A 27317-nucleotide genomic window follows, 5' to 3' on the forward strand; every position below is an offset into this window, starting at 1 on the left:
GGCACCCGGGCCCGGCCACCGCCGGAGCTCCTCCCTCTTCCCCCTTCTTTCTCTTCCTCCTGTCTATTCTTTTCCTTTCTTTAGTTTCTTCCCATTTTTCCCCTGAATGATGATGAAGAACACCATTTTGGGCCGTGACCATTTATTTGGGCCTGTTCGAATTCGGGCCCAATGCATTTCTTTTGCCCCTATTAGGCCGTGCCCATTTTGGCCCTATTCATTTTGTTGGGCCCCGCCCATTTTGGGCCACGTAACTTTTTAGGTCATGCCCATTTTTTGGCCTTGTTGGGCTTTATTCACTCTAGTAGGTTACGTCTATTGTGGGCCAAGTTGGGCCATGTCCATCCTGATTGGGTCGTGAATAATTGTGGGTCGTATACCCTTTGTGGGCCTGTTCACCTGTTATGGGCCCACTCATTAATCATTGGCCTGTTCACCCATTGTCGGCTAGTTCACTTGTTGGGGGTTTGATCACCCATTGTGGGCCCATTCACCCGTTATGGGCCTGTTCATTTGTTGTGAGCCTGTTCACCCATTGTGCGTCCATCCGTTGTGGTTCCATTCACCTATTGTGGGTCGTATAATTTTGGGCTCCGCTCATCTATTATTGGTCGTATTCCTTTTGGGCCTTGTTGGGCCCTATTCATCTATTTTAAGGCGAGTCCATTCATTATAAACCAGATATATTGATTGATCGAGATCGATCAAAGACAAATATCCCTTTTCCGATTTTGGTCAAACCGAACTAAATAGGCTAAGCTTTTGTTTGAACCTAGCTAAGTGGATCAAGCCCAAAAACTCAAATATTCTTAGATTGTGTATCTCTTTTTCTGTCTAGTCAAGCCTACGTTTTGACTAGATCTAGATCTTTCCTTTGATGGTCGATCAGAAACATTCGGATCGAGCCCAAGACTAAGATTAAACCAACTCCAAACCCAAGCTAAAATTCTCTCTCCTCCTTTTTTTCTCTCTAGACAGGCTCAGGAATCCTAGTATAAGCTATGTTCCTCTTGTTGCATGTCCACTGATAACCGCGAAGAGGAAGAGAGCTACAAGCACAGCAGCATACGCATTGCCGGCGTGCCTCGCCATCTCGTTCCTCCTTGGGGATAATGGTATGGCTTTCGGGAGGGATGCAAGCGCTAATGGCGGACTGTAGCTCGCTATATATTCACGTATTTGAAAGGATGGTGTTAGGGGAGGACCCATGAAGTTTGTTAGACTGCATTAAAAGCACGCTTGGGGGATGGAACTCATGAGGAAGACATTCTAGTTGTCCTTCTTGCTTTCTAGCCCCACATGCTGCTGCCCATTAAAAGCAACGACTATTTAGTGATGATAGCAGCAGTACTGGAGCCAATGTTGGATTAATTGGATATATTTTTATCTTTTGGGCAGGTCCCATAGCTGGATAAATATTCGTTGGAAACCATGAGTACATGGCTAGGTTTAAATATTTGAAGAACTCACGCCCCACCACACTTTCTGAATAGGTTTCTCAATCTTGGAGGCACTACTTGCTGGCAGAAGGATAACTTCAATCCAGAATGGTACGAGCGCGCTATTGAAAGAATCATATTTGAAGGAAAGTGTAATAATTGCAGTACCAACCGAGGCTTTATTTCTCCCCCCGCAGAGTAGCAGAGCATGCAAGAGAATCTGTGGCATGGAGTGCCAAAGAATTAGAACTTGCAAAGCCGAAGGCAAAGATCAGCAGTTATCACGGAAACCAGATTATTTTGCACAATTTACGACCCAACTTCTAGTAGGAACTAGAATTGAACAGCCGGCATCCAAGCTGGTAGCTAGATTGAGACAAAAACCCGCTCTAAACTACCCGTGTCTGTGAGGATCTTAAAAGCGCGCTGTTGTTGTCTCGGGATTGAGACAGCTATTTCCGACATTCTCTCTTCTTTTTTTTTTTTTTTTTGGTTGTTGTGCAAAGCAACTCTTTAGGGCTCATTTCGTTCGCGGTAAAAGAATGGAAGGAAGTGTGGTCAACGGAAAAGTAATGAGATTTTTTTTGTTTGGTTAGAGTTTTCAAAGGAGAGAGACGGAAAAGTTGTATTCCCATGGGAATATAATTTTCACATTTCAAGAAAAAGTCTTTCCCATAAAAAACATGAGAAAGTTATTTTCCCATTAGACAGGAATCACTTTATTTTTATTTTTTCTCAAAAAGGCTCTTCAACATTAAAGAAGCATTAAAGAGACATTAAAGACTTAATTTTTATTAAGAGCATAATAGGAATTATACATAACTTTCGCAGGAAAGTAAATGACCAACCAAACATAAACACTTTGGAAATTTGTCACTTTCTCATGGTCAACCAAATATGTCAAAAGTACTTTACTAGGCATCCTCTTCCTAGAAATTTATTTCTCAGAAATTATATTCCCAGAAGGAAAAATGCTTCTCGCGAACCAAATGAGCCCTTAGGTTTCTTAGGGTTATGATCTACTGTAAGATCACAAACACCTAATAATTGAAGAAACACTACTTCAGATGTTTAGCTATCACCAATAATCAGCTCAACCAACTACATGTTCCTTATACCACAATGATTTAGCCCATCATTTCAAAGCTTGCTTGATGAGAATGATGGCGCAACAAACTAAACAACTCCTCAGAGCTCATGAAAATGAAAACATTAGCCTGAATTGTTTATCGGACAAATTTCCATTACTGACGAGTTGTCAGCGAAAGAATAGTCCACAAGGAAAGAATAGATCCCCTGTAAACTCCCAAAACATATAGGTTCTCTGATTTGAATTTCCTAAACCCTACAACCTCTCCAAGCCGACCCCTGAGCAAACAAATTTACAAAATAAAAAAAAGAAGAAAAAAAAGTTGCCTCAACGAACAAGACAGAAGAAATATTGAAATCTACAAGACGTCATTATCCAATAGCAGACACGCTTGGCAACGAGAACATCCCTGATGTCTAGTTTGGAGGTCCCTTTTAATATAGGAAGACAAGGGAGACGAGGGATTGCGAGATGGCATGTCAACACTAATCCAATTCACAGGCAGTAAGGCCACAAAAAACACTAACAATAAAAACAATAATATCACGCACTCTCTCGCGTCCAGTGGAGAAATGCTACATATGATAGTCCTCCGCTCCATAACAAGACAAAAGCAACATGGTAGAGATCAAAACTTCCTAATTCTTGTCAGCCAAAGAGCCATTATATAATGCTATTGTAATTTGATTTCTCTACAAAGAATGTATGGAGTACACCTTTATATTTACAGTAAAGTGAAAACTATGACGGCACAAGATTCACTGAGGGAAGTTAGCTCTGATTGCTGACTGCTAAGTAGGACCTGATGCAGAAAGAAGGCCCATTCCCTCCCTCTCTTTTCAACTGCGGAAAAAATCGAGTTGCATCTAACTCCAAAAATTACTGATCACTCATGTATGTCATGACCGCCAGAATACATTCGGGTCGTTACTATACAAGGAACGGTCTTGAATCTCTAAATTAGCGACATGCCAATCAATGAGTCTTTCCTGGATACATTTACACAGCACTAGCCCAGTGGGAAACAGCCACCATCCACTTTCATCCCTGCCAATACAAGCACGCACCAAGATACCTATGTCAGCTATTAGCCTACACACCCTACAATTACCTCTTCACAAATAGTTGATAAATTCTCAAATTCATTCATACACAGAAGAAGGTCAACAAAACAATCTGACAATAAGGAGGCGAGATTTACTCACGCGTCAAAACTCCAGGGTTGTAAGTTTGGATGCTTCCGGCTGGATGACTTGTAATGTACAAAGCCACATATGAAGGCCACTACCTGTAAGGCAAAGCGACAAGCATGGAGAGTTACAGAAACAACACTAGCCCAAAAGCAAGAAGATGAATTTTATTGGGAACAGAGCAATAGTTATTAAAGAAACATCAAGAACATTTCTTTTGAGGAACGCATCAAGAAAGAACACAATGATGATAAAATTTCTGAACAAAGAAAATCATAGCCCTGAGACTAATAAACTCAGATCAAGCCCTCTCTCCAGCAGCTGAAAAAAAGAAGATAAAAGTACTGAGGAACAATGCTACATATCCAGGCAAAAACCTTGCACGAATGGCTATGTTTTCTAATCCAACATGTACAGAAGTTAAGGTGAAAACCATTGAGATAATTTGGGCATGTGGCCTAGGTCAAAAAGATAACTCCTCAGCACCAAACACTGCAGGCCTCCTTTGAACAGTTCTTACTTCCTGTATTATCCTTAGTTATAGCCTTCGAAGAACCCAGCACCATTTAGAAAAGCAAACATCTCTGGTTTGCCCCCCTTTATATACTAGTTTCTCCTCCTTCCAGCATGACACCACGTAACTCACATTGGCATTGTTGACCAGGTTACCCTCTAAAATCTCCAAGGGAAAAGTTTAGTCATTGAAAGATTCACAGTGCAAGGCATGGATGAAATCTTAGCTATGCAACATGAAAACGAAAGGCATTATTCTTAGCATACATTGGTAGCATATCAATAAAAACAGCCAATTGGAAATGGATGTCCATATGAAGTAAAAACAGAAACGAAACAATTAAGCAGAAAAACTTGGTTAACAGCCACGGATTGGATGTAAGAGACAACTTACAACATTAATCAAAGATGTGACATTCCATAATGCATACACACGTGCCAGGCCTGCTGATCGTCGAGGTCCATGACTAAAAAGAGCATTTATTCCAGCAGGGAATGGTGAAAGTATACCCAGTGGAAGAACAAACAAAACTAAGATGAGATCTGCCATAGAAAAAGAATATAGTTGGAGCAACATAAGCAACACTAAGCTAAAATCTGCCAAGAGCAGTATTGAGATGACCAAACCGACAAGATCCTGCAGCACATAATGATAAATCAACAATAGTATCAAATAAATAAATAAATAATACAATGAAGCTTGACTTGTGGAAATGGAGGAGGAAATAAATTAGAATTAATATAAAAAAAGAGACCTGATGGCCAATAGGTTTAGTATTATGCACTATGAGAGAGAGAGGATAAAATAGATCTTTCTTGTCTTGAATCATCCGGAGGCTGTAAGCATCTATAATTCCTCCACTAATCTTTTTACATGCGTCAGCTTCTCGATTCCTCAAGCGGACTGGTTGAATATCTCTATGGGTACCGTACACTCTGCAAGGTCATAAACGTTCGCAATATTGTTCATTGCAAGAAATGAATTCGGATAAAAAGAACATCTACGAATAATGTGCATGTAACTACCATGAAACTATAGTCATACAAATTACAAGGGAAGCTACAAAAACCTACCGTGAAGGTTGTTCAACCCTTAAAGTTCTGGAACCACATTGAACCACTGTTGACCCAGATTCACCCTCTACAGCATATACCACAAGACCAAGTTGGCAATAGCCTAATGTAGTAGCTTGAAACCAGGCAAGGTCAACACGTACACAATGCAAGTTCAGAGCAGGATTTGCATGAGTTTCAAGCCAGCTGAGAACAGGCAAAAATAATACTTTAAGGTGACCACGACGAACCAGGCGCAACTGCGCATTCAATCCAGCTACCAGCCGATACCATATTGTTGGTGGAACAGACTGCAAGCAAAGAGTGATGGATTAGCATATTTATACTGCTGAAATACTGATTTTAAGATTAAAAGAAAATGAACAGTAAAAGATAAGGTTCTTAGATCATATATAGAAAAGAAACCTGACTCATAAGGCTAGTGAGGACATTGTCACTGTGGAGTGAAAAAGGAGCCATGTAACTTCCATCACCTCCAAAGATTAAACGCATCGGAAATCTTTGACGCAGACGAGGAGGTAGATCAGGTCTTTTTTCATCTCCACCAAGAAAAAAATCTACATATCCCAGCATTAGATCTGGAGTTGCAGCCACCTACATTAGCACAGCACAATGGATAACTAAGCTTGAAGCTTCTGTAGTTTGCAGACATGCATACAAGACCATTAAATACTACAAACCACTGCACAAAATAGAACACATTTATTTATATCTACAAATAAACCTAGCGGCCATAAGACCAAATAACCAAAAAGAATTTTAAAAAATCCAAAAACATTAAGATCCATGTTACATATCTTCTAGCTTCCAGAACAAAAGAAACATAATAATCATACCTATCAGAAAAAAAATGCCACTTTTCTAATTGGAAAAGACCTTTCAACTTTACATGCCCAGCAACTTCAACTGTTACATTTGACAATAAAAAGCTACAAGTTGTCAAAAATACAAAGTTGCAGCATTTAGTAGAATCAACCCATGGAAAGTAGTAGACCTTTCAATCCAAACTAGAATGTTTGAATACCATAAAATATGAAGGGTGGTCAACTTGCATCAGCTTATGATGATTAACTTAAAGAGGCTCTCATTGATCATTCAGCTGGTTGAAAAGGGCATATACGACTTCATTCTTATAACAGAAAAGGCACGCTGACACACAAAAGTGATACCATCCAACCAAATAGATCTTTGATGAGAAGATGGAGGATGTGCCATTCCAAGCAATTCGAGTCAGAAAAAACTCAAAGAAGGATTACAAGGGTCAAGTTACAAGGACCTTAGGGCAACTGGTTTAAGTATGAAAAATAATCAGAATATTGATCTAAAATTGCTGCCTAGCATGAGTAGTGAAATCTTGAAACATGAAGTGAAGAGAAAAAAAAATGGTTCATATGGTCTAAAGAAACATTATGACAGCAAAGAGTAGGGACCATGTTCAGAATGTACACGTGATCTTTGAAACTTACGATCCAACTTATAGAAAACAAAATATGGCTGAAAATAGATTTGGCTCCACTTAGATCTGTACAGTCAAGACATATGAAAAGTTATATTCATAGTTACATAGCTGAAGTGTACATTGTAGTTTATGTTTACCAGCTATGAAGAAAGCATGCTGAAAGAATATGTTGTTAACATAGAAGAAAAGCATGAACCAAGAACCATGAGATGATAGTGCAGTCAAGTGATCAACACCAAAGCTGGTTTTAATCCCTCAAAAATCTGCTTTTTACAACTAATATGGTCATTAGTATGTATAATAAAAAAAAGTTGAGATATGCCACTTGCAGATCATGTCATGTTTGTTGGACAAATATTACTTTACTAATTATTTTTTTATTGCAAAACAGAAGAAAATTCTGAAGGATAGAGGGCAAATGTTTAATTGAGAAAAAGAAGCAAATAGCAAGCAATTTTTGTGACATTAGATTTGGAGTTGAAAGTTAAGAAACAGCATTTGGCAAAATCTAAACAGAGGCAAGTACCTCTGCTAGCATAACTGAGATATGACAATGAACATATAATAAATAAAATTACATAGTTATGTATACTATGTTAATTATTGTTGAGACCCATAAATAATGTTGTATGAATCTGAATGTCAATAATAGCAGATTCAAAAGCATAACAAAGGCAAATGTACAACAGGAAGAATACATAAAAACATCGTGTGGTTGGATACATAGGATAACACCATAGAAAGATAGGCCTATATTCTCATAGACAACAATTTCACATGCAGCAAATGCCAAAGATAGCCCAACTGAAGGGACTTCGAAATGGGTTCAAAAATTTATAGGGGACAAGTGGTAGTAGCATAAAATTTGAATATGCCTCCTGATAAATAAAATGTACATAAGAATTACAGATTCAAGTGGTTCATGGACACCCTGACCACATTTTAGCCCATCTCAACCAGCACAAAAAGTGAAACTAAATTCAGATCCAGGTAAACATCCTATGTTTAAACCCCTAAGTGCATCATGTTTTGGGGGGGGGGGGGGGGGGGGGGGGGGCGCAAATCTGCAACATAATTTTAATCACGTTGAACCTCACACATAATATGAATAGCACTCATCTTGATTCAATTGAAACATCAAATTGGATTGCACCAGCCAGAACCTGGATAACAAGCAGGTTAAGTGTCATTACGGTCATTGACTGAAACATAAGCAGGACTGTGAGTGACATCAGACCCAGATGAGTAACTTCAGACTGAACAGAATCCACAGCAATACGGGGCATAAGACCCGCACCACGTGGACAAACGTATTTATGCAAAGCTTCTCAGCTATGATTATAATGAATGACAAAGGAGCTCTCAATCTTGGACACCCTAGAGCTCAAAAGAAAATTCACATGTCAGACCAGTACTGGCACTGTTCAGTATGACATCTATTCGTCTATTTCTAAATTTTGAAATTGGAAAATGTATTAGGTTTTTTTTTTTGGCACAGCACTTGCACCAGCCCACCGGCATGGAATTGAAACACTGGATAAAATATAAACCATGGGTGCATAAGTTATAGAGCAAGTCATGTAAGACTTATCATCAGGAATTGGGTGTATTCTCCCATATTTTAAGACTTTAATTTTACTGCCCCACCCTTCATGAGCTAAAAAATAATCCTTTATAACGAAATTCATTTTCTGTTTTACTAAATAACTAGGCTTATTGAAATGTAGGCAGGCTTTATCAAATTATCTCAAAGATAAGTGGAAATTCTGATAAGCTGATAGAAATGAATAAACATGTGACATTGCACACTGCAACCAAAGTCTTAAGTAACAAACCTTGATCCCTTCATAAAGAGCACGTGAACGGCAAGAACGTAAGCATGCATGATCATATTCCGATCGAACAAATTCACGCAGCCGCTGCAACTTGTTTCTCCTACGCCATTGTTGCCATGACCATGCAAGTGGATATGCAAGTATACATAAAATACTATGGATTGATCCCTCCCACCACTGATAAGCAGCAAGGGCATTAATCTCATCAACAAATCTATTAAATGCATCCTCGTATCTGCCATGAAAATGGAGTACAGAAGACAATAAAATAATCTTAAAGCAGTTAGGGGTCATAAGGCAGAGCGAACTACATTTATGAAAGAAAATCTAGAGAACAGGAACTAAAGGGGAAAAGCTGCACCAGCAGCATATCATATGGATTCCTAGAACAACGAACAAAGCAGCTAATCGGCTGGCTGAAGCAGCTTGAGCTACTCAATGTAATATCTATTATACAGATATCAGTGTCTTCCCCTAACTCTTCAGGAGTTAGCTAGGGAGGACTTTTTTAAGCCTTTAACAATTGATATTTGATAATGAATGCCTTCTGGCCACTTCTCTCAAAAAAATAAATAAAAATAAAGGCATTTGAAAACAGCATAATGCAACAGCAGGACCTACGACTTACACAATCTCTATAATTTGCTCAGGGGGAGAGTGTGGAAGATGCCAAGGCTCGCTGAATGCATTTGGGCCCATAAAGTACATTCTATGCACATGACTTTGAGACTCCTCAATCCTATTTGTTTCCAGGACCTGTGTGCAAGAAAAATACATAAAATTACTGATCAAGACATGCAAATCTAATTAAATTATACTTTAAGAACATAGAGGCACCAGAAGTAGCAAATCACCTCATTCAATGATTCCAGAAATGGGAAGGAACGATCAATTTGCGACCCATGTTGAGTTGGAGCAGGGCCTGGTAGGTCATCAGTGCCAACAAATTTCATCCTTGCTACACTTAAAACTAGAGCTAATAAGACAAGAAGACCAGAGAGAAGTAGACCAAATAGCCATGGTCCACCAAAAGTGTATATTAACTCTTCAAGAGCTGTATAACAGTGAGGCACGTGATATCTTTCAGATATACATTTGTATGGGCAAGGGGTTTCAGCAACACCTCCTGTGCAAAAAATGCTGCAAGTTAAGAAAAAATTCACAGAAAATTCAACAAGGGCAATCATGTTAGAAGCTAATGGACTCTCAGACAACAAATTATAAGTGCCCAAAGATAAAGCAACCTGACAGAAACTAGGAAAAAGGTCTATAAAATAAAATTTAGCAAATGGACTAGGTGATAAATAATAGTTAATTCAGAAACAGGAGGACTAATTGAAGAAATATATGAGTGTATAAATTTTGTCTTGCAAATAAAATTAAATTAACAAGCACATATGCGAGAGCTACCTCGAACACTTATATAAACAGCACGATGGGGAAGCTCATTAGAGGGGCACTGATAGCAAAGAGCCTTATCAGATCCAGTGACATTCTTAAAAGTTCCCGAAGGGCATTCCTGTATTATTACAAGAAAGAAAGCACTTCACAAAATAGCCATATCAGTTAAAGATGAATATTTTTTTTTTAAACAAAAGATGGTTCAAGGGTGACTGCATGATACTATTGCAACAGTAGAATAAGAATACATGAAAAATATGACAGCTTCCTTGCTCTTCAGAATATAGTTAACCTTCACGTGCTCATATACAACATATTGATTAATTAACACATAAATGTAGAGTTTTAATGCAATGGATCTCATAGTATTTAGCAACCACTTAGGTTCATACACACCCTCCAATCCACCAATGATTACATTTATTCGTTCGAGTGGTTCACATTGCAAACCTACTTTCGTGAAGAAAAATGCTGCATGTTGAACATCAAAATAGCAAATTAGCAATATTTGTGTGAAACTTCATTAAATTGATATCAAAGCTTGCATGGATTTCTGAGAAACTTAAAGTCAATTTCTTGACAGAAACTATAGGCGTTCCAACTTATAGCGACAAATCTTAAATGGCTTTTCTTTATTGGTTTTGGTTATACAGCTTCTAACTATTGAAAAAAAGAGCAAAGAGATATAATCATTCTGTAAAAAAGTATTTTAATCTCAATATTGGATATAAGAAAACACTCCCTGAGCCCATTCTTGGTCAGTGTTGAAACAAATGGCTCATACTTGGCCACATATTTTCTACAAGTAATTGTCACAGCACCAACTTTTAGGCACTCCAGCCTCAGTCTTGGCTCGAACATGATGCAAATCACAGCAATCTTCAACCTAGGCCAATCTAGAAAAATCCCTCACAAGGCGATGAATACTTACAAATATACAATTACAACAAAGATTCACTAGTTTGTTTCCCTCTGAGTGACCAAAGAAAAAGAAAGCTGTGATTTAGTCCCTTACAAAAAATGAACAAATTCCTACAAAGATTAGTTAGTGAAGACAAAACAATATGCCACCGTAAGCAACAGGCTAATTTTAAAAAAGGGAATTTAAACTACGAGAAAGTATTGAGGCCGTGCAACATGATAGTTTCCCATAAACATTGTGTTAAAACATGGTCCAGGAAGCTGCATATGCAACTGGCTTAGCAAGAACACCACATGGGCATTGGCCACATAACGAGCAACCAACAACCTAAATAGGCCCAAGAATCTCATATATGCAGCTGAAACATATATGAAATGTGATGATGACTGCTTGTCTAATAAGTCACTTAACGAGGAAGAAGATGGACTCCTGAGAGTTTGAAGATTGGTAGTTTAAGTAGTGTATGACATACTTGATAGCTAGGTACTTCAAATGTAGTTACAAGTCATGCATCCATGTTGCTTGTTCTTTAATTCTTCATCATTTCATAATTTATTCCCCTGTACTTCAATTTTAGTTACAAGTCATGGAACTACTATAGATCATAATGTAAAATGATATTCAGTCATTCCACATTGTATATGAAGAAGCATGTCAAAAAAAATAGAAATTCTTTACATTAATTATTTTATAAAGTAAACTTGGAAACAGATATCAGTAGCTTGTCTGGTGAAACCAAATAAAGAAATGAGCCATTCCTACTCAAGCTCTTGAAAGCATTGCCTAGTTTACTTTAAAGTGTTACCTTCTAAACTGTCACATCAAAGTTCCATTCTCTTCACGCCCTTCCACTCTCAGGCCCATATTTAACAAGTAAAATTTCAAGTAACATGACAAAGTAAGCAAATTGATGACTGATGAACTAAAGAAACCAAAGTCAAAAAGCTACGTGCAACAAAAAAAAACAAAAATGTACTCAAAAGATCCACATGCATTCACACAAAATGTTTTAGAATAGAAGTAAAAATAGGAGGAAGTAAAACAAAAAAATAGTGTCTTTTGGACTAAAGCATAAGCCACCTTGCAGAAGACTCCATAAAGACCTCTTGGGCAAGCTTTTCCAGTAACTGTTCCATTTTCTCCAGCAAAACCTTCACCTCTACTCAGGCCTCCCCTGCCAGAGAAAATTGATTACGCTTATTGCAAGGACCAAATATAATCAAAGAACACAACATTAACCCATATATAACATATCTGCTCAGAAGACCATATTATTCTTTTATATGTTTTATTTATATATCAAATATGTTGCAGAGAATAAATGGTAAAATCCATTATATACTACATAATCCACTCTATGATTCCACACTGATTATATAGTCGATGGAAAGAACAAACACATTTTAGAGCCAAAAAAAATGTGAAATTATATTAGTGCATTAAAAAGCATGCTAGTAAACAAACTATATAAAAACCCATGTAAAAAATTCAAAAGATACTGTAACGGCATACTCTTGTAGAAGTAGAAAGTATCTATCAAATGTGCCAACAATACCTCACTTCTTAAATAATGGCTAAGATATAAGTAGCTTATAACTAACAATTTCAAACAAAAAAGTTCCATTTGACCCACTGTCTCAAGATATAACTGATTTTTGGGGATTAGTTGCTTTTATAAGAAAAAATCCTCTTAAAAGAACAATGTCCATTTTCCATATATTTCAGGAATGTAGTTCCAGTTCACTCGGTGGCTTATAAGATGAATACAATCCCTTGAAGACTTTCTGCACAGTGGCATTAACGTGTGCCCAACTAGTCAGATGAACATCATCTCAACAAAATCTATCATCTCTCCAGAACAATAGATAAATCATATAGAAAGAGGTTCCAGTTTAGAAAAATGCAATTACTGATGGAGTTAAGCACAAATAAAATATGAAAAAAAAATCATACAAGTATGATACAACCAAGTACCAAAGGAAAGAATGTCTCAGCACTTCATATGTAACTGAACTGTGACTCTTCATGTTGTTCCCAAATAAATCAGAGCAAGTGCAACTCCAAACTCAATTTTTCAAACCATGCTTGAAGAAACCAAATAAGCATGCATTAGATAGTTCAACACTAACTTCCAGCAATCCCCATGTTATTTGTGTTATTTTTAAACTTTTGTTCATTATCAAGTTTACCCCTTTCATATGTAACAGAAGAATTGATCAGAACTGCAAACTGAGAATCACGAGAACTACACAATCATATCTTAGGATTCATAGAGTCTATACTTTATATCAATCAGCTCAAAAAGAATATTTTAATGTATTATGCCCCCTTCTCTCTCTATGTGTTTATGTGACTGATGAGAATAACAAGTACTAAAGTAAACAAAGAAAAATGAAAAAAATTTGATTAACCTTGTGTTTATGTTTCCCTTCACAGTTGCAACTGGGAGATATTCGTCTCCCGTAGGAACATTAAACCAATGAAAATGAATTCTCCCACCACCTCCACCACCACCACCATGACTACCAAGCCCACCAACACTCGAAAGGACAGAAGTATCACCAAGGGTCAATGTATGCAGAAACAGAAGAATTGTACCCCCAGAACCACCACCAGGGCCTCCATTTGAGGCATTAATAGTGGCATCATTATGACCTCCAATGCAATCCCTGAAACCTTCACCATCTGCCTCAACTGAGCCATGAACAGATAAACTTGATAGTGATCGCTCCAATGAACCTATCACTGTAAAACAAAACATGATCATAATAGCACCATTAACTTAAACCGAATAGGTAATGTAAAAAGTAGAGAATCTTTAGGGCACCTAAAACACTATTCATGTTAAGCATAAATTTTGGTGGCAACTAGGGGAGCTTAATGATTTTAGACTGAAAACTTGAAGCACCACCCCATGATGCAAAAAATGCAGTCTGCCAAGAAATCATTCACCTTATCACTGTACAACTACAATTTTACTACAAGGAATGGAATCTGCACATGCACTTTCTCATTCTTCAATATTTTAAGATGAACAATAAAACATAAACCAATTGATGATAATTGTGGATAGATACCTATGACACCCCCACCAGCTGTTGAAGTTGCTACGCTGTCATTACCACTGCCACTACCAAGCTCACAGGGCAAATCAGCATTTCCATATGCAATGCCACCCTCAACAAAAGTGCCATTATAGAAACCATCTCCACCTTTACCCCCATGCCCACCGCCACTACCAAGACCGTTGCTTGAAATCTTTCCCCTACCAACCCCACCTCTGCAGCCTGCATAGTTGAAAAAAGCATATTAGGTTTACATTATTTTATTGATGCAAAGATTAACACATGCCAGCCCTACCACCAGTAAGGGCAGACATTATTAACCATAGACTAGGATACCCATTTCCATTTTTCAGATAAAAATTGGCAAAGCAACACTGACCAATCAACATCATCAATTAAACACAAAGCAAATGAATTTATGACATGTCTACAGGTAGTTATCAATTTAAATTAGATTGAAGAGAACAAATTATACCCAACCCAGTTGCACTAATTTTTCCAGAAGAGTGCACAACAACACCTCTTGCCCTATGGATATGAACAACAGTTCCCTGTATAAGGCCTTCAACATCAATATCTTCTACACGACAAATCTGCACAACAGGAAGGCCATCATTTAAATGCCCACATGACAATTTACAGCATGGCAGAATAAAGTCTAACATTAGCTGCTTCTATTAAGAAAATAGAATTAAGTACAAATAGAAGCACCTGAAGGGTGAAAGATAGTGAAGAGTTCACGTTGCAATCTTCAGGTGGATGTATTAATTCCATGGGGCAATTTTGCACTTCACAATTCAACCTTGGAGCCCTAAAAGGAACATTTAGGAAGTGATAATCAACTAAACAATCAGATAAAAATAAAATAAGATAAAAATTAGAATTGCAGATTTTATCTCAAACAAAACTCACATGTCATCATTAGTTGCATTTATTGAGGGGCCACGTAAAATAGATCCAAAACCAACCTACAAAAAGCAACAAAAACCATATGATCCATACCGAAAAAAAGAAGCTGAACAACTCTAGAGCGACGGCATAAAGAAACATGAAAAGAAAGGTACAAAATAAAGGAAAGAAAAAAAAGGAGGGAAAAGAACCAGTGATTTTATGCCCAAGGATATAAATTAACCAGAAAGAAGCATAAAGGGTAAGCTATTATATGAAATTAAAGGTTATGAAGCCAGTATGAGCGCAGAAATCAGTTTTGTGATTATCCATCAGCGATAACTGTGTAGATGCTAAAGTTTGTGTGATGACAGGTACTGCATAGTTTTTTGCATAGATAAAAAAAAACATTACAATAAAAAACAGCAGTAAGAAATAAAAGCATGTCAGTTCATCCAGCTTACATGGATACTATAGAAGAGTGATAAAATTAAGCGTTGTGCTTCAATCAAATCCCCAGGTCCAGATAAATTCAGCAGGCCTTGACCATGAACACCAAGATTGGCATTAGACTGTATCATGGATGATTCCTGACATACAAAAAACATACCAGTTCTGTTATATAGAGAGAACTAATAAATCAATGGTGAGTTATTTACAGGCTAAGAGTCAGTAGCATACCTTCAAAACAATTAAATTGCTAGCTTCTAGTAACGATGTTGCAACTATTGTATCCCCACCCCCATTGATAAGCATTTTGGAATTCCACATCAAGAGCATCTTTACAGACATTCGCAAAGCCCCAAACACCTAAACTTAACAGAATTGTAAAATCAGATTGATGACCTACTACAATAGCTGAAGATTAGGGAAAAATAAAGGGAAAATAAATTTGAAACACAATGAATATAAAAAAATATCCAAATATGGTCTAAAAGAAGTTTATCGCTTATGACTATATTATGATGACAATATCTATTTCTACTGAAAAGAAAAATTGCTAGATGGCAGCACCACAAAGCAGATATACTGAAACAATACAAGTCTACTGGATGCAGCTCAACTAGTCATACAAATAAGTAGATAAGTCATGTTAGTTTATCCATCAAGATCCGTCGTACCGACCGTACCGACGTACTGGTGGGCACCGGTACCAATATGGTACTAGTACGGTACCGAACCGAACCGGTACTGTACCGGTTAGGCTGGTTCGGCCGAGTTTCAGCCCCGGTGCACAGCAAATTTAATATTTAACCCGTATCGATGCGAACCGAGCCGGTTCGCACTGGTATGGAGTTGGAACTGATCGGTTCCAACTCATATGAGGTCGAAACCGATTTCAAGGGCTGTACTGGACCGGTGCCTGTCGGCACCGGTTCCGGTCGGTTCAGCATACCATGGTTGAGTTACATGTGAATAATTTTGTTACTTTTTTTCTTTTCTCTTGGGAAATATGATGGGGGCACCACCACTAGGGTTTGACCCTAGACCTCTTGCAGAATTAACTTTCTTCCACATTCTTATTATGAAACACAACAAAGGTAGAAAGAGAACAGGGAATTGTAAGTCTGCTCGATACCAAATCACCATGATGAAATCAAGCAATCTTGTTAAAGAAGCAAGGTTTAAAAGGTAAAAGTGTAAATCAAGGCTTTTATCCAGTGAATGAAACTTAGGAGGGTCGGATTGGCCAGAACCAAGGTTAAAAGGTAAAAGTGTAAACATAAAAAAATGGACAAATAAAGGGCACCACAACATGACAGCTATGACAAATTGCTACAAGCACAACAAATAATCTTCAAATCGTGTTATACTACAATGTAGTGAAAATGTACATAATAAGCTCAAAATGTATAATAAGGTGTAAAACAAAAATATCTATTGTCATCTCTTTGGTTTGTGTTATCATTCCAACAAGCCAGTCACTGCCAGGTGGCTCGGCCGGTCATCAGCTTTCCGTATGATGAAAAGAATAGAGCAGCTTTTCTAGTGCATATATGCACATGACTGAGGGCAGATACTTTCTATATAAGATACCAAAAGGATATATTTGCTACCAAAGTTTAAAAGTCTTGCTTGTGGTGCTTGTACCAGTACCTAACCAACATAGCACGAACCAGTACAACTCCATACTGACACAAAGTACGTCTGTTGGTGCAAGCACAACAAAAGTGTTGCACAATCATGTGTCAATCAATACAGTATCATACTGAGAGGCATACTGGTATCAATACCTTACAAGTACAGTATTTCAATCCATTTAGGCTACAGTCCCACATATGACACAAAAAAAATATATTAAAAAAGAAAAAGAAAGATCACCTTGATTATCGACTCACTCATTAGAAGTTCTTCAGCCATCAGCTCAAATTCTGAGTAAGGATAATGAGTTAGACCAAAAGTCAACACACCACCACAAAGCAGGCTAAGTTGTCCTTGGACCTGAAATTTTCAGCCAGGGAAAGCCATTTCAGAAACAACTTAGAATTAGAGAGAGAAAAAAATGATCAAGAAATATATTTCATTTATGGAAATATTCAATGGGACCTTAAAAATATCACCAATATAATCCCCAACTATGTTACCACATATTAGCCATTTCTTAATTGATTTCTAGTCAAACCAAAATGCTAATCGAGAAACTTATGCAACATGGAAAACAAGGATTACAGGTCATATTTTACATGCAAACTCCATGAGAATGCACATGCATCCTCAAATGAAGAGACAAGCATGAAAAGATCAGTAAATCCTTACCCTAATACAAGGCAATAAATCATTTATAAGCCCCCACCACACATACAAGCGCCCAGAGAGAGATAAATCAATGATCACCAATGAAAAAAAAAAAAGAACTCCTAGAGATGTAACATTTCATAAAAAACACAAATTGCTTGCTTCTGCCCTATGGTCTCCTCAGATTTAGTACACTAGATTTCATTCAAATTACAAAATGTTCTACTTAAGATAGAACATATACCTGTAACTAATGGAAAGAGGGCAATCTTTGGCAAAGTGCATGAAAAGATCAGTAAATCCTTACCCTAATACAAGGCAATAAATCATTTACAAGCCCAGAGATAAATCCTTACCCCCACCACACATACAAGCGCCCAGAGATAAATCAATGATCACCAATGAAAAAAAAAGAATAGAACTCCTAGAGATATAACATTTCATAAAAAACACAAATTGCTTGCTTCTGCCCTATGGTCTCCTCAGATTTAGTACACTAGATTTCATACAAATTACAAAATGTTCTACTTAATATAGAACATATACCTGTAACTAATGGAAAGAGGGCAATCTTTGGCAAAGTGCATGCACATACACAATGTAATTAATGAACTACCTGATATTTACAGTTGATTCACCTGCACCTCTAAAATAGAAAATGTCTAGCTGATTGATCATTAATGAGATTTTGCCAGCTAAACTAAACATCAGTTTCTCAATCAAATTCATGGTCCCAAAGGACCTTTCCTTCCGTGATGACATTGATGATATGTAAAGGAGGTATAAATGACTTTCAAAGAAAAGAGTGCAAAGAATTTCCAGTAGTTTGTGACATCCAATCATCAAATCCATTAAGAACATACAGCTAGTGCTATCCCTTCTAGTGTTAAAATTTAGCATATAGCAATGTAGGATACATTGACAGAAAAAGCAGATTGCTGCACATTGCAAAATTGCCCTCTGACACAGTATTAATCTGAAAGATGGCAAGTTCAATTTCATGGACCAATTAATCTTAAGATTTAAATCTTGACATCCAATTTTCTATTCGACAAAAGGGAGAGAGTCAATGTTATATCTCCTAGGGTTAAAACTTCAACATATGGAAATGTAGGACATATTAACAAAAAAAGCAGATCACTCCATATTGCAAAATGAACTATCCTCTGAGACAGTACTATTCTAAAAGATGGTAAGTTCAATAAAATACACCACTCAATCTTATGATTAAATCAGTCAAATCAGTCAATTCACCACTGCACTAGACACCATGTATCATATCCAGTAGCATTGTTGAGCTACAAAAACAGTCAAATGGAAACCATGATAAAATTTAGCAAGCAAACAACGAAAATGAATAAAAAAGGCAGCACACATCATTCTTCAGAACCAAATCAAGTAGACATAGAAATAATAAATTTTGAACCAATGTTTCCATTTATTTGTACAATAACACCTTGAACATAATGCATTCCTGTGCTATGTCAGAAGTCGATGCATTCATCTGCTTTCATAGAATACAGTGGTAATAAACTGCAGTAAAACTACAAAAATCATGAACCTTCAGTTAGATAGCGACAGAAGAAGTACAAAGATAGGCACTCAGAAACAGTAAATAGTCCCAGATTCAATATCCCATTTCACCTCAAAAACTTAAGCTTCGAATATTATCTTCACCAACCTTTCCTTTCAACCATGTTCCCATATACTTCAGATTATAATAAACCTGAAAACCATCTACCAAGCAAAGAGCAACCTTATTATTTTGTAAGCAGATAGCGAAAAATGATGTTATTCATCAATCCTCAAGCATTTCAATAATTTACATTGAAAACTTTGTTATCCCAAAATTAAGATTATACTCGATAAGGTTTATATTTGGTCTTAGAGGGCAATAAAAAGGTACCGACATGCAAAATAGACTAGCAAACACAAATAATTAAATAAATAATAAATATGCAAAAGAATATACTGTTCAAAAAAAATACTAATACAATACATGCTAAGTTATTATCCTAGAATGCGCCCTAGTAATAAAAAAAAGATGCACAATTCAGAATTAGATCAGGTTGCTCAGCTTTGACAGAAACTGAACAAGTTCCAGGTTATGATGAAGTTCTGTTATTAGTCCGAATAAGTAATAAACAAAGATTTTTTGATAGCTAGAATGAGAGCTTGACTAAACCAACCTAAATCAAGCATCTATTGTACTAGCATCAAAGTTCTGCATCAATGAGAATCATGTTCTTATCTAAACATATTTATAAGTTAATGACCCAACATGATGCAAAATTCAAGAACCAGAAACTGACCTGTACACGACTCCATAGTAAAGGGACAACTACTTTGGCACAGTTTTTAACAAAAACATTTGTCCAAAGTGGCTGATTAGGAAATTCTAAAAGAAGAGTATCAGTTTCTGTTGAGAAGTTGTGGTTGTTAACAATAAGGCTTTTAGGAACTGCATCATAAAACGTCCCTGCAGCACCAGAGTTCTCCAGACAGCCAAAACTTGTTCCACCTGGAGATAGAAGAGCATCCAAAGATTCATAATTCCACATGTGTATATAAAGTAAACTGATATACATAGCTGGCAAAATAATTTAAAGACCATACGTGCAAAGAACCCTTGAAGCATGCCCCACAAAACATTACAAATTCTAAAGCCTGAATACAAGCAGCAAAAAGAAATAAAAAGGTCTCAAGAATGTTCATATTTTAAGTTACAAGTAGAACTTTTCAGTGATGTTGATGATGCAAATAACTTAAATAAAATAACGAAGCTGTCTCAAAGCAAAGATCTCTGACCAAGAGCATGTACCAAACAAAATCATGGTTTAACCATCGTACAACACCATCATCATTTTATGTATGAAAAAAAAAATTGAGAGTTTTAAGTGGCAGAAACGTTTTTGAGGATATGAACAGATAAAGAATCATAATCTTCCAACAATTTCTTCAATGCATCGACATACAACATGATATTGAGGATGGCATGAAATAACTGACAAGATTGTGGTCAACCAGCTCACATTAAACAGAATTTCAGTACTATAGGAAGTGAACATGAAATAAGTACAACTTGAATTATGGCGGGAAAGCAATGAAGCAAACAACAAAGGTAATCCAGCTTAAGACCTATATCCTGTTATAGCTGCAACTCCACAAACATAAAAACATAAGATGTTGAAAAAAACACAAATCTATACAACAAAAATGATGAACATCAAAGTGCATCATGTGCCCCATGTTTGATGCAGTCTCACAATGTTAGTTCTATTGTTCAAGATAATAATTGTATATATAAACTTCATCGACAATTATGTAACTTGGGAACTTGTTCATTCAACATTGTAAATCATATATTTTTTTATTCCTTTTCAACACAGATATTCTTGAACATTTAAAGCAAAGATAACAAGTAACAATCATCAAACAAAGTTACAAACTAGATAGCTATTAAAATGTCGGATAATAGGTGAATGCATCTTTTGCTAATACATTGCTTCAAATTCTACATAATTCCAGAAAGGAAAGAAATATTAAGAAAGGTCATAAATATCTAAGTTGTGGTATCATGGTTAAACCTAAACCTTATCAAGTTACTCACTTTGAGTTGGAAACTGACCACAAGGGCAAATGTTTCACCAAGAGCAAATTTTTCTAAATTGTGGTTGTCATTGTTAAAGTAAACCTTATTAACTGACTCACTTCAAGTTGGAAAGTGACCACAAGGGCCGTATGTCTCGCCAAGACTAAATTCTCCATGAGTTATTGCTTATAACTGCATCATATTGGTACTAAGAAAGTCCTTCACTTATTTCCAAATATCCTAGTTTCAAAGATATGACTTAGTAACAGCCACCAAAATTTAAGAACATGGTGTTTGTTTAAATTAACTACAATAAATAAATAAAATACAGGATTCCAATGCTCAAGAAGATCACAAAACAGCTTAATCAACTGATGTGCCAAGTGTATAGCTCTTCCATTCCAGTTTGTAGTTGATATAATCAAATGGCACAATAAGCAAGTTATATGATTAACAAACTTCATTCCTTATCTTGATCCAATAGAAGAATTCCCCCTCCACCTGTAACATGCACCTCTCTCCTTAACTTTCAAACATAAAAATGAGCTCAAGGACTATGAGTATTAGGAAACTTCCTTAAGATGCATATGCCTATGGAAATCATACTCAGGAGAAAATTACCGAGTCTTGTACAAAGCCATACTTTTAACAAAGACAACATGCACAAATAAGACATACTGGTAATCAGCATTTTGAATGGACATGGGTCACCAAGGTTGGAGGAACCGGTACCGGGCACCGTACTGGTTTCCGGTGAGACGACTCGATACGGGCCATGCCGGGCCAGTACCAAAAGAGGGCACGGCACCGTAGGAGAGAGGAAAAGAGAAAGAGAGAGTAAGCGGGTGGGGAGGGACGGAAGAGAGTGGCGGAGGCCGGCGGCAGGAATAAGGGTCTCACCTGCCGTGGCCTCCGCCAGCGTCCGCCACTCTCCTCCGGCCCTCCCTCCCCAGCTCGCTCTCTTTTCTTCTCCTTCTCTAGCTCTGGCAATGGGGCTTGTTTCCATTGTTCAGATCGGCCGAAACCGTCCGGTTCAGAACAGTTCCACCGACCTTGTCACTCCCACTAATGAAACAATTCAAAAAATGTGGCCTTATTTGGTGCATAATCATAGGCATGGTTTTCTTTGCACAGCAATTCCTACTCAAACCTAGCATCATCATATATTTCAAACAATATTTCAGGTAAATATTTGCTGCAGAAAGCATGACTATAAAATGATATAAGTACAGAAGCTATAGCTCAATCTAGAGAACATATAATATAACATGCAATAATTACTATAAATTTGATGTGTGCCAGCTCCAATCTCAAAACAGTAATGGATGATAATAAATAAGAATTTATCTTAGATAGAATGAAGGCCATGGACGTCCAAAACTGAAAATTGAGTAAACTAACCATGAACAAAAACTTCTGGGTCATCATGCCTGCTAAAAATGTCAATGGAAACTCGCCCTCCTCCTCCCCCTGCTAAGCCATTGCCACCTGAAGCACTTATTTTTCCAATGCCCTTCCTGTTCTTCAAAAGAGAATTAGATAGAATGAAGAATATTATTAATGGCTTGAAAATTGCATTTTGGCAACAATACCTAGTACAATATGATAGTAAAGCATATTACAAAGCATAATAAACAAAAGTTACAAGCTCAAATTTGCATCTATGCAATTGAAAAATATGCACACTGGTGCAGGAACAAGAACACTGCCCGCATAGATTTCACCTGTAAAATGAGACACATTGTAAATGAATGATATCCTTCTTTTCATACTTGCTTTAGTTGTTATTACCATCCTTGTCTGACGTATGGCAACTAGAGAAACTAACAAGCTAGTCTCTGGTTCAACAAGTCCCATCAAGCTTTAGCTGACTCTCTACTGGATGCAACAGCTATCTGATTGTTATATAAAGTAGAAATTTTGCTAGCTGGAATTGTGTCTACAATATATTTAAATAGAGTGCAACAATTTCATACTACAAAAATCCAACATTTTTCCAAGTAATGCATGATTCCGAATACACTTTGACTCATGGTCTGCCGTACCGGTCCGTACCGGCCGGTACGGGCCGGTACGTACCGGTCCGGCTTGGGACCGGTACGTACCGGTCCGGCTTGGGACCGGTACCGGATCAGTGTGGAATCCGGTACCGGTAGTTTATTATTGAAGAACCGGTACGGGACCGGTTCGGACCGGTGCAGGACCGGTGCGGACCGGTACGCCACCGGTTTCGTACCGGTCCGGGCCGCCACCGGTACGCTGACCGGTACCGGTACGGCGGACCTTGCTTTGACTCTTTCAAAGTCTTCGAATCAGAAAAGTTACATGGAGTTCACAAGGCATAAAAATTCAAAATTTGTGGCAGCAGAGCTTGTCCAAGTATAGAAGTCTATTGTCTCTTTCCATGCACAAAAATTGATGAGACTTAAGTCACTGATATTAGCAACCAAAATCTTGGCTGATATGACCAAGGAACAGTGCAACTGGGGGGGGGGGGGGGGGGGGGGGGGGAGGGGTGATGTGTTGGGGTGGAGAATGGGTGGTGTCAATTTCAGGTTCCAGCATTTGCACCATGTTACAGAAAACAAGGAAAAAAGGGGAACCCATCAGCTCAGACCCTAAAGTGCAGAAAATTTCTACCTCTTTCTCTCTCCTTAGTCTGGACCTACTCTTCCTCAAATTCCCTTCTTGATTCCTTGTCCTTGAGATGTTGGCTCTTCTCATATGTAACAATGGCTAGGAGGTCCCCACGGAATTTAGCTATATCTAGTTGTAGCACCAGCCTATTAAATTGTTTAATATTAGTTGAAAATCTTCTTCTATTTCACATTCCAAACATAATGGCATGGTTGCCATATACACAGCGAAAGAAAATGTTGACCCAAAAGATGTAACCAATTCGAAATCTTGCCTAGAAATAACCTCTTATTGATGAGGGATGATTGTCATAGTCATCATGAAGGATTGTGGTCGCCAATTGGAATTGACAAAATAATATAAGAACCTAACATCTTGGTTTAGTTTCAAAGAAAATGTCATCCAAGCACACCCACCCCCAACACACACACACACACACACACACACAAAAGAAGAAGAAAAGGGCTCAAGTTTTTTTGGCAAGACAAAAATGAGGCTTTTTTTAATTGGCCTTTAGCCATGGTAGCTCTTTTACCTAGTGTCAACTAACAAAGAATTGAAGGGATATTCTATACGGGATGCATAAACATGGTGCAATTGATCATCAAGAAGCAAACAAGAATAATGAAGGATGAGTAGCTGCATGGGATAAGATGAAGATCCTTTTGAAATGCAAAATATTTTCCTATGGATTATCGATTGAATCTTGTTCCCCAGGTCTCATTGCCAACATTAAGGAGACAACAATGCAAACAAATATTCAGAGAAATCAGATGGTTTGAAAATAGGAATTTCAACTAGGATCGACAGCAAGCATGATTATCCATTAACTTGATGTTTGAGACTTGTTATTCTAATATCATAAGTTATTAATTCACCAAATTTCCTTGCTTAGGTATGAAGGTTTTCAGAGATCAGAGTTTTATTCTATTTTTATTGAGATTGCATGATGATATCGCAATTGTAAAATGTACAAAATTCCAACAGATTTAATATAACATTCAATGCCATATCCAAGGAAATATTTTACGGGCTCTCTCTAATAGAAGATCTAATGCTTAATACAAAACAAATGGGGAGAAAGGATCATGAATGCCAGCACCAGGTAGATAAGCTGAGGCTTGTTCATATTGATATGAATCTTGTACCGCTAAAACAAAATGAAATAGTCAACAAAATGCCAGAGTTAAAAAGCATACCACAATTCGCATAGATTTCTATTATCTAACATATATTTCTACTTTCTTTTGTTATCCCACGTTATTTTTACCAAGGGTTCCGAACTAAACAGTGCATCAGACATCAACCGGTTGCCTATAAAAACCTAAGTCTGGAGTCTTTCTTTAAAATTTAAAGGTAGCAAATTTCTATACTAGAAAAAGAATGTCGGACGCAAACCATTTTGTAGAGCTGAGACAAGAGTAAGAAACAAATGCAACCAAACCCAAATAAACTAATCATCATACAGATTCGTACAACACTATGGTCTTGTCAGTGATTCGAATGAAAGCATGAATCAGTAGAAGGTACTGAACTCACATTTTAGAAGCCTTTATGTAGATGCTCCCACCCGACCCTCCACCACCCTTCTGACCGCCATCACCGCCATCGGCACAGATAATCCCATCAACCTCGAGCAATTCCTCGACCAAGAGCCAGACCCGACCACCCCCTGCTCCCCCATAGTCGTGCTCCCTGCTCGTCGTGCCGCCCTTGCTGCCATAGCTGTCGGGCTGGTCCAGAGAAGACCAAGAATAGGCATCCCCACCCCACGAGTCCTCCTGGGTCTGCCCCTCCTTCACCACGCAGCTCGCCCCCCTTCCCCCATGCCCCCCGCCGTCCCCGTTAGTCCCGGAAGGACTCCCACTGGTCTTCGATGGCGGCTCTCCAGCCAACGCCGTGGTGTTCACCACCGCCCCCTCCGTAACGGTCATGTTGGCAGCCGCCAATTTCACGGTCCCGGCGACAATCCCGGAGTTCGGCCCAAGGCGGACGCCACCGGAGAGATTCCCGATGATGGAGCACCCGGCGACCGGGCAGCTGAGAACAACGTCGGCACGGAGCACGAGGCTGCCGTTCCCCTTCATGTAGATATCCTCGGACAGCTGCACGCTGGAGCCAAGCTCGCACACTGTGTCCAAGTCCCCGGCGCCGCCGAGGTCGGCCTCGCAAGAACACGACGGCGGCACCGGGGACGCCGGTGGGGGAGGCGACGGCGGGGAGTAGTCGTGCCAGGAGAAAGACTCGTAGCTCAAGATCGAGAACTCCCCTCCCCGATCCAGCCCCTCCTCCTCGGCAGCAGTTGCCAGCCAAGAATTAGGGTTAGGGTTGGCGATTCTCGAGACCAGGAGGAGGAGGAGGAGGAGGAGAGGAAGAAAGGGAGCTGGGGCCATTGGCAGTGAGAGGAGAAACTCATCAGACCGGGAGAAACCCTACGGGCTTCGATCCGATGAGATTTTAGGGCAGAAAAGACAAAAACGTCTCCAGAATTCCGCTAATTCGGAGGGATATGGTGCCACTTTGTGAAGCCAACACGGGGAGGGGCGAGGCGGCAGCGTCGGAAATCCTCGGTTGGGCGACGAAAGAGACGGGGCTCTTCGCTTTCTCCCAGCCAACGGTAGCGGTAAGCCCACCGTCCCGTAACACGAGCATCTGATGTGCGCCTCGTGATTCGGGATCAGGAAATCAAGAAGGGAAACAGGGCAAGTGGCGTGGATCGACGGCGGAGGACGGTTGTCCTGACAGCGGCGGTTAGGGATGGGGACAGCGGCGGTGAGATTACTCCCACGATGAACGTCGTTTAAAGTTGCCGCCGGTTAACGTTGATTGATGGAGGCACGATATATATGGTCTCAGACAAGATTTTCTTTCATTTTTATATGATGAAAGAAGGCGTATTAATTATATGAGTTGTGATTAGCTTTGGAATTGTCTGCGCTAAAGATGCTTTTCGGGGAAAAATAAATTCCAGTAACAATGGATTGATGTGGGATTGCGTCGAATACAATTTGATTCTTGAGTATTATAATTCAGTATGATGGAGATTGAAGGTGCACCAAAGCCAAATATCAGAATGTTTTCAGCCTTCGTCAAAAGTAGTTTAGACTTTACCGGTGTCGTCGTGAATGGATGCCGGGTCAAACAGCTCCTCCCACAGCTACTTTTGATGAAGAAAACCTCCATGCTTCGTACATATGCATATGCCACTGGATGAAATATTGACAGATATCGGTATACATCGCTCTCTACTATCAACCCTCATCAAGAGAGAACGGTAAGTGACCTGGGCTTGGAGGTGCAATTCAGAGTTGGATTCGCATGGGGTAAGGATCATGAACTTTGGAAGATACCCACATACCAAATGAAGCCTCCATATCTCCAGCCCCACAAATAGGGTTACACAGAAGCGGCAACCTAAAGAAGCCATCTTCTTGAGAGAAGCTAATGAAGAAGATAAAGCCCCACAAATAGGGTTA

The 27317-nt window shown here is 38.5% G+C and overlaps 1 protein-coding gene across 2 annotated transcripts; it reads right to left on the bottom strand.

The window, feature by feature from the left end:
* Positions 1 to 3171: 3171 nt before the first annotated feature.
* On the bottom strand, positions 3172 to 26659 carry LOC103709596 (uncharacterized). Of its 2 annotated transcripts, none has more exons than XR_015971651.2 (22): positions 25381 to 26655; positions 22606 to 22721; positions 19925 to 20133; positions 17199 to 17318; positions 15558 to 15686; positions 15341 to 15466; positions 14901 to 14956; positions 14700 to 14799; positions 14464 to 14581; positions 14001 to 14210; positions 13335 to 13668; positions 12004 to 12097; positions 10011 to 10119; positions 9455 to 9726; positions 9229 to 9356; positions 8601 to 8835; positions 5712 to 5900; positions 5307 to 5596; positions 4988 to 5168; positions 4627 to 4775; positions 3735 to 3817; positions 3172 to 3576 (listed from the first exon to the last, which is right to left on the bottom strand). XR_015971651.2 is itself a non-coding variant. In XM_088708007.2 (22 exons), exons 1-22 carry the CDS (start codon positions 26232 to 26234, stop codon positions 3429 to 3431), a joined length of 4344 nt encoding a protein of 1447 aa, XP_088564133.1. In that variant the 5' UTR covers positions 26235 to 26659; the 3' UTR covers positions 3172 to 3428. The 2 variants fall into 2 exon arrangements, 1 of the variants encoding a protein (XP_088564133.1); XM_088708007.2 differs by having other exon boundaries at positions 4627 to 4869; positions 25381 to 26659.
* Positions 26660 to 27317: the final 658 nt, after the last annotated feature.

The sequence above is a fragment of the Phoenix dactylifera genome, chromosome 12 (genome assembly GCF_051530095.1).
Source record: "Phoenix dactylifera cultivar Ajwa chromosome 12, Ajwa_hap1_PhDact_Kaust_v1.1, whole genome shotgun sequence".
In the NCBI taxonomy this organism is placed as follows: domain Eukaryota; kingdom Viridiplantae; phylum Streptophyta; class Magnoliopsida; order Arecales; family Arecaceae; genus Phoenix; species Phoenix dactylifera.

What these genes read in the sequence shown, in the direction of transcription:
- LOC103709596 (XM_088708007.2), bottom strand. Translation starts at nt 26,234, where the DNA reads ATGGCCCCAGCTCCCTTTCTTCCTCTCCTCCTCCTCCTCCTCCTCCTG. An exon ending in CCCAGAAGTTTTTGTTCATG is followed by an intron (nt 20,134 to 22,605) that starts GTTAGTTTACTC and finishes TTCTATCTCCAG; the next exon opens with GTGGAACAAGTTTTGGCTGT. An exon ending in AAGGGAAACATAAACACAAG is followed by an intron (nt 12,098 to 13,334) that starts GTTAATCAAATT and finishes TTTCTCTGGCAG; the next exon opens with GGGAGGCCTGAGTAGAGGTG.